This window comes from Nicotiana attenuata, unplaced genomic scaffold (assembly GCF_001879085.1).
Source record: "Nicotiana attenuata strain UT unplaced genomic scaffold, NIATTr2, whole genome shotgun sequence".
Classification (NCBI taxonomy): domain Eukaryota; kingdom Viridiplantae; phylum Streptophyta; class Magnoliopsida; order Solanales; family Solanaceae; genus Nicotiana; species Nicotiana attenuata.
Window position 1 is genome coordinate 27529 of NW_017674374.1, and position 14132 is coordinate 41660.

The following is a 14132-nucleotide window of genomic DNA, read 5'->3' on the forward strand; positions in this document are numbered from 1 at the left end:
GGTTTAACAGTCAAGAAGGTATATCAAAGAGGTACCAGAACACAGCACATGGGATATGCGAGTAGTCAGGCTTGGTAGGTTTTCCACCGAAAACAGTTTTCTGCAGACATGAAGCACAACAAAAGTAAGCAGTTATCTTTAAGAAGATAGCAACAAGAGCAACCATAGCGAACCCGACAATCCAACTTAAGGTCAAATAAAAAAATTTAGCAGATAAAAGCATAAGAAAAAGTTACCGCAAAACAGGTTCCTTCCATCAAAGCAACTGGAGTAAGATTCATTCGGTTGGTAACATCACCGATAGCCCAAATGCTCGGTACATTGGTGCGAGAGTACTCATCTACCTGGAACAGAACATGCAGGTATCTCTCAAGACAATAACATGAAAAATATTTTACTTCACTGGGAAATACAGCAATTTGCTAAACAGTTATCAAAAAAATGGAAATATTGAATACAGAATGAAACAGAAGCATGTTTACAGAACTGATGCTAGTAAGAAAATTAATGAAATCATATTATCTGAAAGAGGGTATTCATGATCCAATGATATAGGTCGACTGATTTGTGTTGATTTAAAACAATCTCAACTAGCATAGATTCATAGAGCGCCAAGCAAGGTATGTTTTTCACATGGTTAGAAGTATAAAAGGGGAGGGGCAATCTTCTACATGTGAAAACGCACTAAAGACGTGAATGACATGTTGCTACACTTCGAAGTTGGTAATCAGTTGGGGTGGACGAACTTGAATCTATCAAAATATAGTGGGCAATGCTGGCTGCAGTCGAGAATGTGGTGTTCAGCTGAACCGTCAAAATAGGAAAAAAGATGTAAGGCATGCGATGTAGCGCCATTTGGCTCTTTTTAGGCACCTTGGAGAGAAAGGAATAGAAGAGTGTTTGAAGGTGTGAAAAATGATCTGTAAAGATCAGGGCATGTTTTCTATTTCTAGTTATTTTTTGGTGCATCCACGAGATTCCTGATAGTATAGATGATTGGATGTTACCTGTAAGAAAACCACATCTTTGTGCAAGTCCTCTACTCTTTTTTTTCATGTGCAAGCTCTCTACTCTTTTTTATTTTTTTGCAAGTTCTCAACTTTAGTATACCACCTGTATACTGAAACTTTTTCGACAGCCTCAATGAGATTATTCTTTATAGAAAACAACTGTTCTTGATTGAAAAAAAGAAGCAATTGTTCATTAACTTAAGTTAGTACTGAATATAAAAAATACTGAATTATTATCAATTTAAAAGCAAGAAATCTTTTTGAGAAAAATTTAGAAGCAAGAAATTAAGAAACCACATGAACGATGCATAGTGAATAGCATTGGAAACCAACTAAAGTTAGAATTTCACAAACTGGAAAAAAGGAAGTAGCATTTGAAGACTAATAATGCAACTTTTCCCCTTATTTTAGACTTCTTCAATGTGCCTGGTGGATAGGTAGACAGGATGAACAGGGATGCACATTAACATAAAAGTAACCCAGCTGAATAAAACCACCCACACTAAACACTTCACATAAATTATACTCAGTTAATCCTAAAGTCCTGCAACTGCCTCAACAAATCTCATTCCTCATAACACATTCAATAGATGACCTTATGCCATTAAAAGTGAGAAACTTCACGTTCAACTTTATAGCTCAACACAGCATCACATTCGCAAAGATGTGGACCACATCTAACGAAACCCACAATCCCCCACCAATCGTCATTTCATAGATTTTCATGAAGAAAATAAATCAGGAAACTCGAAGAATAGGATAAAGCATGCTCTAATAACCTTCACGGCTTGCATCTTGTCAAGCTCAACACCAACAGCACCCAGATTCAACCTTTTTGTGTTAGGGAGACGACCTGCAATACATAGTACTCAGCTGCTTAGACTATTCCGAAAAAAGAAAGGGGGTTTTAAGAAAAGGATAAAAAGGCATTGTGAAGAGACACAAGCACTGAAGTAACTAGAAAATGGTTCAATATTAGTCTTGGCAACAGAGGAATATAGAAAGGGGAGAGAAGAATAGGTGGAACTTCCAGTTGTATTCCACTGCAAGTCTAAGCGACTGGATTAACAATATGTAACGACCCGGTCCTTCGTTCTGAGAGTTATAGCCCCATTCCCCCTATCTATGCGTATTTATGTGTTGTTCAGCTGTGTTGAGTTGTATCGAGTTGGTAGGTTTGGGTTCGGAGTAGTTTTGGAGTGAAATGATCACTTAGTCTCTTAGTTAGAAAAGTCAACCCGAAGTTGACTTATGAGTAAACGAATTCGGATTTGGATTTTTATGATTCGATTAGCTTCCTTGGGTGATTTTAATTAGGAGTGTGTCCGGAATGTAATTTGGAGGTCCCTGGTAGAATTAGGCTTGAATTGGCAAAAGTTGGAAGTTTAAAAGTCTTAGGCTTGAATTCGAGGTTGATTTGGTATTTTGGTGTTGTTTTGGGGTGTTCCGGAGGTTCGACTAAGTTCGGATAGTGATATGTGACTTGTTGGAATTTTTGGTTGAGGTCCCGAGGGCCTCGGGTGAGTTTCGGATAAGTTTGGGTTGTGTTGCGCTCGTTTTCTTATGTTTCGACGCCGTTTCTTCAAGCATAAATGATATCATAGTGAACAAATGAGCTCCGATTTCTTTTTTGATTGAATCATTAGATCCGTATCGTAATTACGGACCCGTAGCAAAAAGAATCATCGAATTTGGACATCGTATGAGGATTTTATGGTCATTTTACTAAAAATTAGGTTGCCAGATTTTTTCAGAGTAATTACGAAATTGCCACTAGCAGCGTATTTAAAAATCTGCACTATTTGCAAATATTAAAACCTACATATCTCCTTCGTTATAAGATCAAATTGAGTGATTCAAAAGCCTAACTTGACTAGAATTTCACAAGGAATCCATTGGAGGCATAAAATACGAGTTTCGGGATCGTTTGGCTCGAGAAACGAGGCAGAATAGCTGGTAGAAAAATATAAAAAACTAGGGTTTTGTTCATTCGGTCATATTTTGAGTTGGGGAGCTCGGATTTGGGCAATTTAGGAGGCGATTTTCACCATATGGATTAGGGTAAGTGTTCTCTACTCGATTTTGATTATAATTTATGAATCCATCTTCGTTTTTGGGATTTGATTGATGATTTCAAAGTGAAATTGAGGGAGTTAAGGTTTAAGTTTTGGAGAGTTTTAAAAGAGGATTTGAGGGACCAAACGGAGTCCGATTTTGACAAATTTTATATGGTTAGACTCGGGAGAGGACGAGGATTACTATTCTGCCATTTTTGACTGATTTCGAGACGTGGGCCCGCGGGCCGAGTTTTGGCCGATTTCGGATTTTTGGCATGTTTATGTAGTTTTTATTGTGTAATTCGATTCTTTAGACTAAGTTGATAGTAGTATTCTGATTATGGTTAGATTCAAAGCTTTTGGAGACCGAGTCGAGGGACGAGGACATCCTGGAGTAGGATTTTACGCTGTTGAGGTAAGTAACAGTTTTAACTCTGGCTTTGAGGGTATAAACCCGGAAAAATTGATATCATGTGATTGTTTGGTGGTGATACCCATGCTAGGTGACGGGCGTGTGGGTGTGCATCGTGAGGGATTGAGACTTGGTCCGTCCCGTGAGGCCAGACCTAAAAGCTATTATTTGTGGTTATGTGTTTACTTGTTGTTGAACTTGTTTGCCTTCATGTTAGAGATCCTGTTTATGTTTTATTCATGCTCACATTATTTGTACTCAGTCATAGAAATTGTTGTACATGTTTACCTCAGTCTCTATTATTTGCTAATATGTTGTGATACTTGATGTGGGTTGTGTTCCCTTATTTGTTGATGATGGTGAGGCTAGTGAGGTACATGACTGAGTGAGACCGAGGGCCTGGTTGTGAGGATATTAATACCATAGCGCGTGAGTTGTCTGCGTAGCACGTGAGTTGACCGTGCGGGTCCAGGTATTGATACCATAGCGCGTGAGTTGTCCGCGTAGCACGTGAGTTGACCGTGCGGATCCAGGTATTGATATGGTAGCACGTGAGTTGTCCGTACACACCCCCAGTGAGCGCAGAGTGTTGAGTGTACACACCCCCAGTGAGCGCAGAGTGTTGAGTGTATTGAGTGTTGAGTGTTGAGTGCTGAGTGCGAGTGCTGAGTGATGGAATGACATTGCTGTGAGGTTGCATTTACTTTTGCTGTTGCTGCATTTATCTGTTAAATTTCTTTGTGGCATTTACCGAGTTAAAGGAATTTACCTGGTTATTCCTGTTATTTTTAAAATTGTGAAAAATAAATAATTGGACTATTTTGCTCAGCTCGTCACTACTGCTCAGTTCCTTAGTTATTTCTGTTACTACTGAGGTGGTTGTACTCATACTACACCCTGCACTTTATGTGCAGACCCAGGTGAGTTAGAGCGCGGCGACCGTTGAGTTCAGGCCGGCTATCTGTGGAGATTGCAAGGTAGCTGCTAGCGTCCGCAGGGCCTTGTTACTCCTCTTGTCATTTCTTATTTTAGACAATTATATTTCTTAGTTCATAGTTTTAGACGCTCATGACTTAGTGACACCCCAATGTTTGGGACTCGTTTCCATATTTTATATTATTTATATTTAGAGTTGGTTTAGTTATTCAGGAATTAAATTATTGAAAATGTTTTATTAAATTCTTATAATCAAAGTAGTAGTAATATTTTGGGAATAGGCTTGCCTTGTAACACGATAGGCACCATCACGACCACGGTTAGATTTTGGGTCGTGACGCAATATTTACAGGCAATGCTATTTTCTGTCATTCTTGATGCTTTATTCTGTATAATAGGGAAATATATTCCAGAACTTATGTCAAAATATTGGTTATAGGTAATGTGAAATTTCAATCAAACGGGAGGTAAAATGGCCGAGAGTCACTTTTATATTTGATGGTAGTAATCTAATTCCCAAATGTGAGTAACTTGTGAGGATTGAGGAGAGGATACTTGGACAGCCAAAATCTATTTTTGACCAACCCAATAGAGACTTGGTCACCATCTTCTTACTTCAGTCCTATTGACTATAGACATGATATAAAATTACCAGTTGCAAAGAGCACAACGTCTGCCAATATCACTTCACCATGGTCTGTGTGCACTTTGATACCGTCCTCTGTCTTTTCAATCTGAAATATTAGATTGCAGTTAGAGCTAGAAAATATGAAATGCAATTACTCGAATTATATGCCATAAAATCATAGTAAATGAAAATCAACAGTAAAACAATGTTTTCTTCGGGTAAATGGAGTAGGAGAACTTTCTTTTTATAGGCAAAATGGAGTAGGAGATAGGTAGCGCAGCGTAAAATATTTGCTTTTTTTTTTTTTTTGCGGTCCATTTCAAACTGGATAAAGAGATGATTTAATTTCTCTTTTACTTCCTTCCCTGTCATATCAAACTGTAATTGTTGAAGACTAAAACCCTACGCAGATATGGAAAAATTCAACAATTTCCTGTGGAACTACCACCAAAAACAAGCTGTTCAGCCTCTATACAGCCATGGGAAACAAAGTACCTTAGTCAATGTCGTGCAAGGATGCATGGTGATTCCTCTGCCTTCTAGATTTCTTGCAACAGCAGCTCGCATTTCGTCGTCAAAACCTCTGCAATTCCAGTTTGGTAATATAATAATGTTACATGAGGTGTCACAAACTTATAACCATTAGAAATCACCAAACTTCATGTCTTACAGTGATCCACTAGAATAGCATTTGTCTTCTAATATTGATTTACATAATTATAGTGCAATGACAGCAGTACTGAAGGCTGCTAGTCAATGAATTGTAGAGTCTCACTTCGACAAGAACCCACTTACTCTTTTTAGAAAAATAGAATAAAGATAATGTACACCAAGACATATTTTCACCTCAGTGGAAGTTCCTTTCTGAAACATAGATCCACTGTTGCACCCATTCCTCGCCATATTGAAGCAAACTCAACAGCAATGTACCTGTGAGCATGGAAGTATAAAACCTATTTCACATCTTAATTCATCAATGCAAACGAATTTAACAAAACAAAGAAAACAAAGATATGAATATGTACAAACCCTCCACCAAGTATCACAGCACGCTTTGGTAACTCTTCCAAGCTCAACGCTTCATCTGAAGTTATGGCTAGCTCCTATTTGCACAACATATAGTAAGCAATTAAGAAAGAGAAAGTAAAAGACATAGAGAATAGCAAATTAGATGCAAGATAACCAAGGAAAAGAAGGAGACAAGATTATACAATCAGCAAAGAGGAAAGATATAAGAGAAACTACTAAATTTATATTTTTCTTTTAAAAGATGGAAGAGAAACCATGTAGATAGGGGCTGAGGAGGGATCAAGATAATAATCAATGACAGTGCTAAACTTCCAACTAAACTTATCTCACAAAGATTCTAGATTCAAGTTCTTCTTAGATGTAGTGAACATGCCAAAGCAGAGCTCCTCAAAAGTTTAAGCTCCACTCAACCAGGTTGTTGCAATAATTGTGAATTTTAGATGAATCTAACTCACCTGTCCTGGAATTCCTGGACGATGAGCCCTACTACCAGTTGCAATTAGAATGTGCTTCGTAGAATAGCTTATCTTGGTGCCATCCAGTTGAATTACCTCAACTTCATTTGGACCTATCACCCTTCCCTCACCTTCAAAGAATTTAACTCCTGCATTTGAAAGTAGCCTCTTATAGATCCCGTTTAACCGTACAATCTCCTCAGTCTGCAAATTTGCAACACAATATTAGCAAATTTTGTATTTTTGAATTTATATTATCACTCAAAAGGAAAACACAAGGGCTATAAAGATGGACATTTCTGTTTCTGCATGTAAAAGACATAAGTTTGATGAGGCATCCACAGATTAGAAACCACAATGAATGCCATATAAAAACTATCTAATGTGTGTTTCATTTGCCAGATGATATTGATGCTCCAGTCAAAATAAACTTTTAAACTTTTAAAATGAGGCTCTCCACAATTTCTCCACTGTACTTCCACAGAGAAATGGCAAGTTCTAAAATAGATTTTTTAGATGAAGTACTGGCTCAGTCCCTATCACATATAAAGTTATAGTTCTCGAAGAAGTTTGAACTACCTTCTTATGCAAAAGCTTCTTCCAATTGAAATTGACTCTCTCATTCAATTCCCATCCATAATTCCTTGCATCCTGCAGGTCACCAAAAGCATCAATAGACTAAATTATCGCCTTGCTCTATACTGTTGTGTTCTCAAACTAAGCTAAAGGGTGGAAAGATAGAAAATAGATAGCTTTGTAAGCCAAAAAAAAATTTAGGTGTGAAGTTTCACCTCCAGCTCCGGGCCATAGGCTGCTCCATAAACCAAAATCTTTTTAGGGACACAACCACGAATAACACACCTGCATAAAAATGAAACTAGGGCTTAAGTCTTACTATCAAGAACAATTGACTAACATAAACAAACTTGACGTAGATTTTTCCTTTCGTTCGATAATGAATCTAATAGCTAATGGGAAATAAGAAACTTGACATAGATTTTTCCTTTAGTTCGATAATGAATATAATAGCTGATGGGAAATGGGAAATAATGCAAACTCTTCATCACAGAGCACCATTACTTAACATTGATGGCACAAAAGATGAAAATCCCAATGGACGGCATATATATTTATAGATAAAAAAATTAGAATTTTTTCTGTGTTTATTTACCTTCTTATATACATAACTGAACTCTGAGAAGCCACTTCCATAAAACATACTTGACATAATTAGAAGTAATAATATTAACTGGTATAAGTAGTGTAGAGTATGAATGATTTAATATACCTCACAGACATCTTCAATGTTCATACAGTGGCATATGATATTACTTTGTTGTGCAGAATAAGCTGTTCCACTAATATATTTTAAATTCAAAAATATGCATGGATGGAACTGGAGATATTATATTCTCATACTGCTACCAAGTGCTTCTACCACATGACAATTTATTTTAATGAAGAGCAATCCTTATTCTTAACGTGCAATATACGGACTACATGAAAGAGAGCCCATTTCCAATTATAGCTACAAACCAACATAAGCGAAGCCATAAAAACAAAATAATCTGCAACTGAAAAGGTTATAAGCCAAAGCATGATAAACTTACGTTCCACCAACTCCCCCATTGAGTTCAGAGCTGATAGGATGAAATGGAAGCTCACAGATCGCAACCTTCAAACACCATCATCAAATTCTTGAGAAAAGGAAAGATGAAATAGTTCTTTTCAAGGACTAACAAAAAATAAGTATACATGTGCAGTAAGAAAGCAAAGGATTTCAACACAACCCTTGAGAAAGAGAGATGGAAAAAATTAAGCTAAACTGTTTTTTGTTGTTTCATTTTTGGTGTAAGGAGAGCTATAGGGTGGATGTACATTCTTTGCTTGACCTGCTAGAAGAATTGTAAAGGATAGACTAGGGGTTCAGTTTTTTCTTTTGGCTCTGATTGTGGTGAACACACAATCTTGTAATTATTTTTCTCATATATATAATCGTTACCTTTCTAAAAAAAAAAGAAGAGAGATGACAGAAAACCTCGAAAGTTCTAATTAAGCATGTCGCTTATAGATTGCTTCAGTCAATGGAGCACATCACGTAAAGCCATCAGATAAAATCTTAAAGATGTTGCATCTCAAATTTATCAACATTTGATTATGCTGGTTTCTCCATCCACCTATCTGTGACTAGATCACTCTCGTCTTAAAGCTCTATTTAATTGAGTTCCACAGAGAGAAGCCATTGCTCTCAATTATGCGAATGGAAATTCATGGCTCATGCATCACAAAGACGCTAAAAACAAATAAACAACAAATGAAACCCTGGGACAAACTTTTATTAGCTTCAGCACATATTTCAACATGTCATATCCATCAGCAAAACCAATGGAAATCAACCATTTCAAGCAACCTTAAAGCTACAGTTGAATGGAAAGATTCCAAAGACTCTGATTCATTGTTTTGAACTAACTACTACATATCATTAAAATTAAAATAATACGAATCATAAGCAAATTGCAGAAGTACTAAATACCTTTGCTCCATATTGGGCTGAAAATCGACCAGCTCGAACCCCACCACTTCCAGCACCTATTACGAACAAATCAAAGTCATAGTGCTGTTCTTCTTGACCGGATTTGTCCAACTCTCCATCAATCAGCATCTTCCTAGCCATGATTACAAGTCTGTACAAACAAAACCAACAAAGGACTATTACCACAAACAGTAAAAAATCAACACTACTTCCATATCCTGTTTAGCAGCAAAGAAAATGTTAGAAAGAGAAAGGGAACGAAAAAAAAAAAATTGTGATAAGCACATGAGAATTACCAAAAACACTTAGTGTTTCGAAAAAAATCATAAACCCAATATTTGAACCGACCAATTAACTCAAAGATGGCTAAAATGATAAAGAAGAAACTACTTTGTAAATAACTCATAAAAAAAAATAACACCTTAAAACAATAACTAGATTTTATATTTTTTTTATAACGTGGTGCCCGAACTAGCTTGCCCTCACTCACTATTTCACCGGATACCTGGTACCTCTGACCAGCATAGGTATTGAGTAACTCTGTCCATCAAGGCTTAGGCAGATGCGAAAAAATCAGCTAGTATTTTTTGCCACCGTTAGAAATCGAACCTGAGACCTCATGGTTCTCATCCCACTTAATCAACCACTAGAGCACACCATTGGGTGCCTCGTAAACCCCAATAATTGAACTGACCAATTAACTTAAAGATGCCTAAAATGATAAAGAAGCAACTACTTTGTAAATTAACTTGAAAAAAATAACGCCATAAAACAGCACTAGATCTGTTTATACTTTTCTGAAGAGGACCATTTAGTTCTTACATCGAGCCAAGATTCTTTTTTTAGGACGGTGGTGTTCGGGCCAGCTTGGTTACACCTCCACTATTCCACCAGCTACCTGCTACCTCCCAGCAGCACAGGTACCTAGTAACTCTATCCACCAAGATTTAGGCAAAAGGAACGAAATCACCTTGTGTTTCTTTTTTCTTTCTCTCCGCTAGGATTTGAACCATATACTTATGGTTCCCCTCCGACTTCATTAACGACTAGGTCACACCCTTTGGTTCCTAGATCTATTTTACTTTTCTGAAGGGGACTCTTTAATTCTTATATCATACCAAGATTCTAAGCAACAAACTTAAGAAAGAATCACAATACCTTAATGAGTATGAAGCAGCTAGTAACCCGTAAAATTGATTTCTTTCAGCTCAAGGAAATAGTACAAGGATCCTATGAAACTAAAGCAGAGCTGGTCTATATATACTCTAAAAGACGTGTGGGAATTGCATAGCTGGGGTTGAATTAGAATATACAAATAAAAAGTCATTTATATGGTTTTTTAAATTACAAGTAAAATTATATGATGATTAATATAATAATCTTAGTCAAAGAAAAAAGTTGTCAGTGGATACGTCAAACAAAATGGAACAGAAGAGAAGTCAAAAAATAAAATGATTTTTATTTCCAAATACAATAATTTTCCTTTTAATATCACAATATAACTGTAAAACAAAACATAAAACAAATTCCCTTTCGATAACCCTAAAATCAATTCTCTAACAATCAAATTCAAACACGCAAAAAAAAAACCTAAATATTAGATGATTTCACTGAAAGCTGAAAACCTGGAATTACGAGTCGTTAGAGAGAGAATGAGATTACTTTTACTCGCCGCCGGTAGACGATTGCCGGAGAACTCAACAGGGAATTAATTGTAAGTGCTGCTTTGCTGCAGAGTGTAGAAAACCTGTGACGGGCTGTGAATGAGAGGAGAATCGGCATTTATAAAAATCGGATGGACCGGGACTGGCCGGTTCAGCTGAGAGAGTATGCAAAGACCGGAATTGATGATTAGTACTAATAATACGATCATTAGAGTAGTAATAGAATTTGAAAAACTAATTTCCTTTCATCAACCAACTGATAAATAAATTAACTAAGCTTTACTCACTCTGGTTTCAAATCCCAAATATTAGTTATTTTATCAAAATTAATTTAGTTTAAAATATTTAATATTGTAGAAAAATAAAGAGTCATATTTTATAATACCTTATTTTTCAAATTTATACTTACTGCTCCAATTAGTAGTGTTAATTGAGTGAAACATAATTTAGAGAAATTGTCTTATGATTAAGACTATTAAATGTCTTTATTAAGAATTGTAGAAAAATTGTAAAGACAAATAATATAGATAGAAGAGAGGACTGATTAGTTGACTATGTTTTGTGCTATATTCTTAGCTAATACGCATTGGATCCAAGATTCTCACGTACTTATATTTTGAATAGATTTCTAACAAATGTAATGAAGTATTAAAATACAACTATTCCATCTGTTTAGTTTATGGTTGATTGGTTGTTATAATGAAACTTCTCATATCTAATTTTTAGAGGAAATATGGAGTTTATTGGACTTAATAATTGAACAAAATATGTCATTTTCCACAGGTATAAATATGACTAATTTTTTTTTTCTTTTTTAAGATTTCATAGAAGACTTGTTATGCTATCAAAGCTGAGTGGTGATATTGTTAGAGTTGTTGTGAAATATTATATTTTGTAGTGGATGTCTATAACTCCTAAAGAAGTTACTCCCACTACTCTTCTCCATTAACCTCCCACTATTCTTCACCATTATAGTAACTCACATAACTCTATAACCTCCTCCATGATCTTCCCCATGGTCTCAATAGTAAATACCATGTTTATGATATCCCTTTGTATACCTCAATGTCATCCTATAAATAGAGGTTTTGGACATCACATTGTATACACTTGAAAATACATAGAAAAAATAAGATTCTCTCCTCTCTTTCTCTTTACATTCTTGTCTATTTGTTTGTTTCATATTGTTACTTTGAGCTTAGTTTCGTAACATGTTATCAGCACGAGTCTCTATCCAATTGAGTTACTACATCTACAAAATTATCTTACATCAGAAAAAGCATATGTCTGTTGTGCCTGATATTCCTCTGGAAGAGATGAGTTTTTTTTTTCCATTTAGCAATTTCAAATAATGGTATGAAATATAATAGAAGGAATAACAAGGTTGAGGAGACTAGTACATCGTGAAAAGGCATATAATGCTAAGATACGTTTTCTAGTTTTTTTTTTTAATTAATTCATTTTCTTGTTAGTTTTTCTCAAAGGTTCTTTATTTGTCATGAAAGTTTCCAATACTAAGTATTACTTTGTAAAGTTGAAAATACTTAGATGTAAACTAATTACTACTCCATATTTTTCTTTCTAATATTTATTGTAAGTTTAGTCTAATCTCTTTCACCAAATGTCCAGGTTAGATCTTATATGAGAATCAGAAACATATAATGATGCAGCCAAATGTTACATACTCAACCAGAGACCAAAGATGTACATAAATTAAGGAGCTACGCCAGCTTTTGCAAAGTGATTTGAAGAACTTTGATTTCTTTGTTACCAGTAAATAGATACTTATTGTTATGGCTTGTGTAACACATATATGAGTTTACTTTTATTACTATTAAAAGTAGTATATTGTGAAAGGCTCTAGGGTGAGTTTACTTTGGCATATTATTCCATTAACTGAGAGTAAGATGGTGGGTCCAAGTCCCAACGCATCACGAGAGTAAGACATAGGGTTTGAGTCTTGATGCAACATGATGATAAGAGTTGGGTTCGAGTCCCAACGCATTATAGTCTTACATGCCTTTATATGGGTAAGGCATTGGGTTTGAGTCCCAATGCACCATATTGATGATCTCAGTGTTTTGGAGAGCGAGAAGCGGAAAAAAGCGAGGAGGCCTCGCTTCACCGAAGCGAGAAGCGGAAAGCGAAGCGCGCGCTTTTTTCATGTGAAGCGCAATTTAATACATAATAAAAAATATTAAATAGGCATAGATAAATGATAATGTTTCAATTCTTAAAATAACATTGGACTTTTATGCTATTGCCAATTGCAACTCCATATGCCCAAGCTGGAACTTTATTTTGGCTTGATGCCATTAGATAATGAGATAGAATTTACAACAATCACAAAAAAAAAAAAAACAGAAACAGAACTGGTAGAACAGGGCAGAACCAGTGAACAACAATTTTCTTTAAAAAAACAGAGCAGTAGCATAACTAGAAAACAGGGTAGAATAGAGAAAAGAAGAACTGAAAAGAATTAGAAAAGAAGAAGAGAAAGAGAAGACGAGAAACGAGAGGAGTCGAGAGGAACCAGGTAAACTGGAGAAAAGCAGAAGAGGAAGAGAAGAGAAACTTACCTTGAGAGAATAAGAAAAGAACTGAAGAAGAGATGTCACAAGATGTTTTGGCTTGTAGCAATAGCGAGAAATATTTTGGAAGAAAGGTGCGTAAGTGTATTTGCAATTTTTTTAGAAAAAACCCTAGGCAGCAACTGGACCTAGCTTAAGCGAGCTTTTCTCGCTTTTTTTCCTCACCTCGCTTCTCGCTTTTTTGCCTGAAGCGCTCACTTTTTTTCAGATGCCTCGCTTTAGGTCAAAAAAGCGCAGACCTTGCGCCTCGCCTCGCTTCAGCGCTTTAAGCGAGAAGCGCTCGCTTTTAATAACCCTGGATGATCTAATGATGACTAATGAAAATAATTTTTCATGACTGTATGAATGTACGAGGGCATGGCAAGCGACGAAATAATAATTATCATCACTATGGTAACTATAAAAGGAGAACAATAAGGGTTCTCGAAGTAATCCTTCAAAAGGTGAATGAAATATTTACTATCAAATTGGTATGAAAAATCTATAAAGCACGTCGCGATAGTTATACTCCATTCTTTGAAGAGAATGTGACTTGTGATAAGCATTGAGAATGCAGATTCATTCTAAAGGTGAATGTAACAATATGTGATAAAAGTAATGAATAAAGACATGCAATGCATGATTGAATACACACCACAACTCACCTCTAAGGGAGGTTTGAGAGAAAGAAAGATAATGAATATTACTGTGTGGTTACATGAATATGTCATTGGTCACGTACATGTGGTACGCCAAAAATATTTTGACATGCATTATAAAAGTTATTAAAGGCAAAAGTAAAGCAAGAACTGATTTTGCTTATGATGATTGACCATGA

The 14132-nt window shown here is 35.9% G+C and overlaps 1 protein-coding gene across 4 annotated transcripts in view; it reads right to left on the minus strand.

The window, feature by feature from the left end:
- The window catches only part of LOC109218532 (glutathione reductase, chloroplastic), a 14586-nt gene extending 3626 nt beyond the window's left edge, over positions 1 to 10960 (minus strand). Inside the window, exons 1-13 of one of the 4 annotated variants that reach the window (XM_019382902.1) lie at positions 10723 to 10960; positions 9061 to 9211; positions 8138 to 8202; positions 7319 to 7388; positions 7107 to 7178; positions 6528 to 6731; positions 6073 to 6146; positions 5890 to 5973; positions 5539 to 5626; positions 5068 to 5149; positions 1790 to 1863; positions 237 to 344; positions 36 to 100 (exon numbers count right to left, since the gene is read on the minus strand). In XM_019382902.1, coding sequence (XP_019238447.1) covers positions 36 to 100; positions 237 to 344; positions 1790 to 1863; positions 5068 to 5149; positions 5539 to 5626; positions 5890 to 5973; positions 6073 to 6146; positions 6528 to 6731; positions 7107 to 7178; positions 7319 to 7388; positions 8138 to 8202; positions 9061 to 9201 — 1127 coding nt within the window. In that variant the 5' untranslated portion in view covers positions 9202 to 9211; positions 10723 to 10960. The other 3 variants (XM_019382903.1, XM_019382901.1, XM_019382904.1) reach the window with 3 other exon arrangements.
- Positions 10961 to 14132: the final 3172 nt, after the last annotated feature.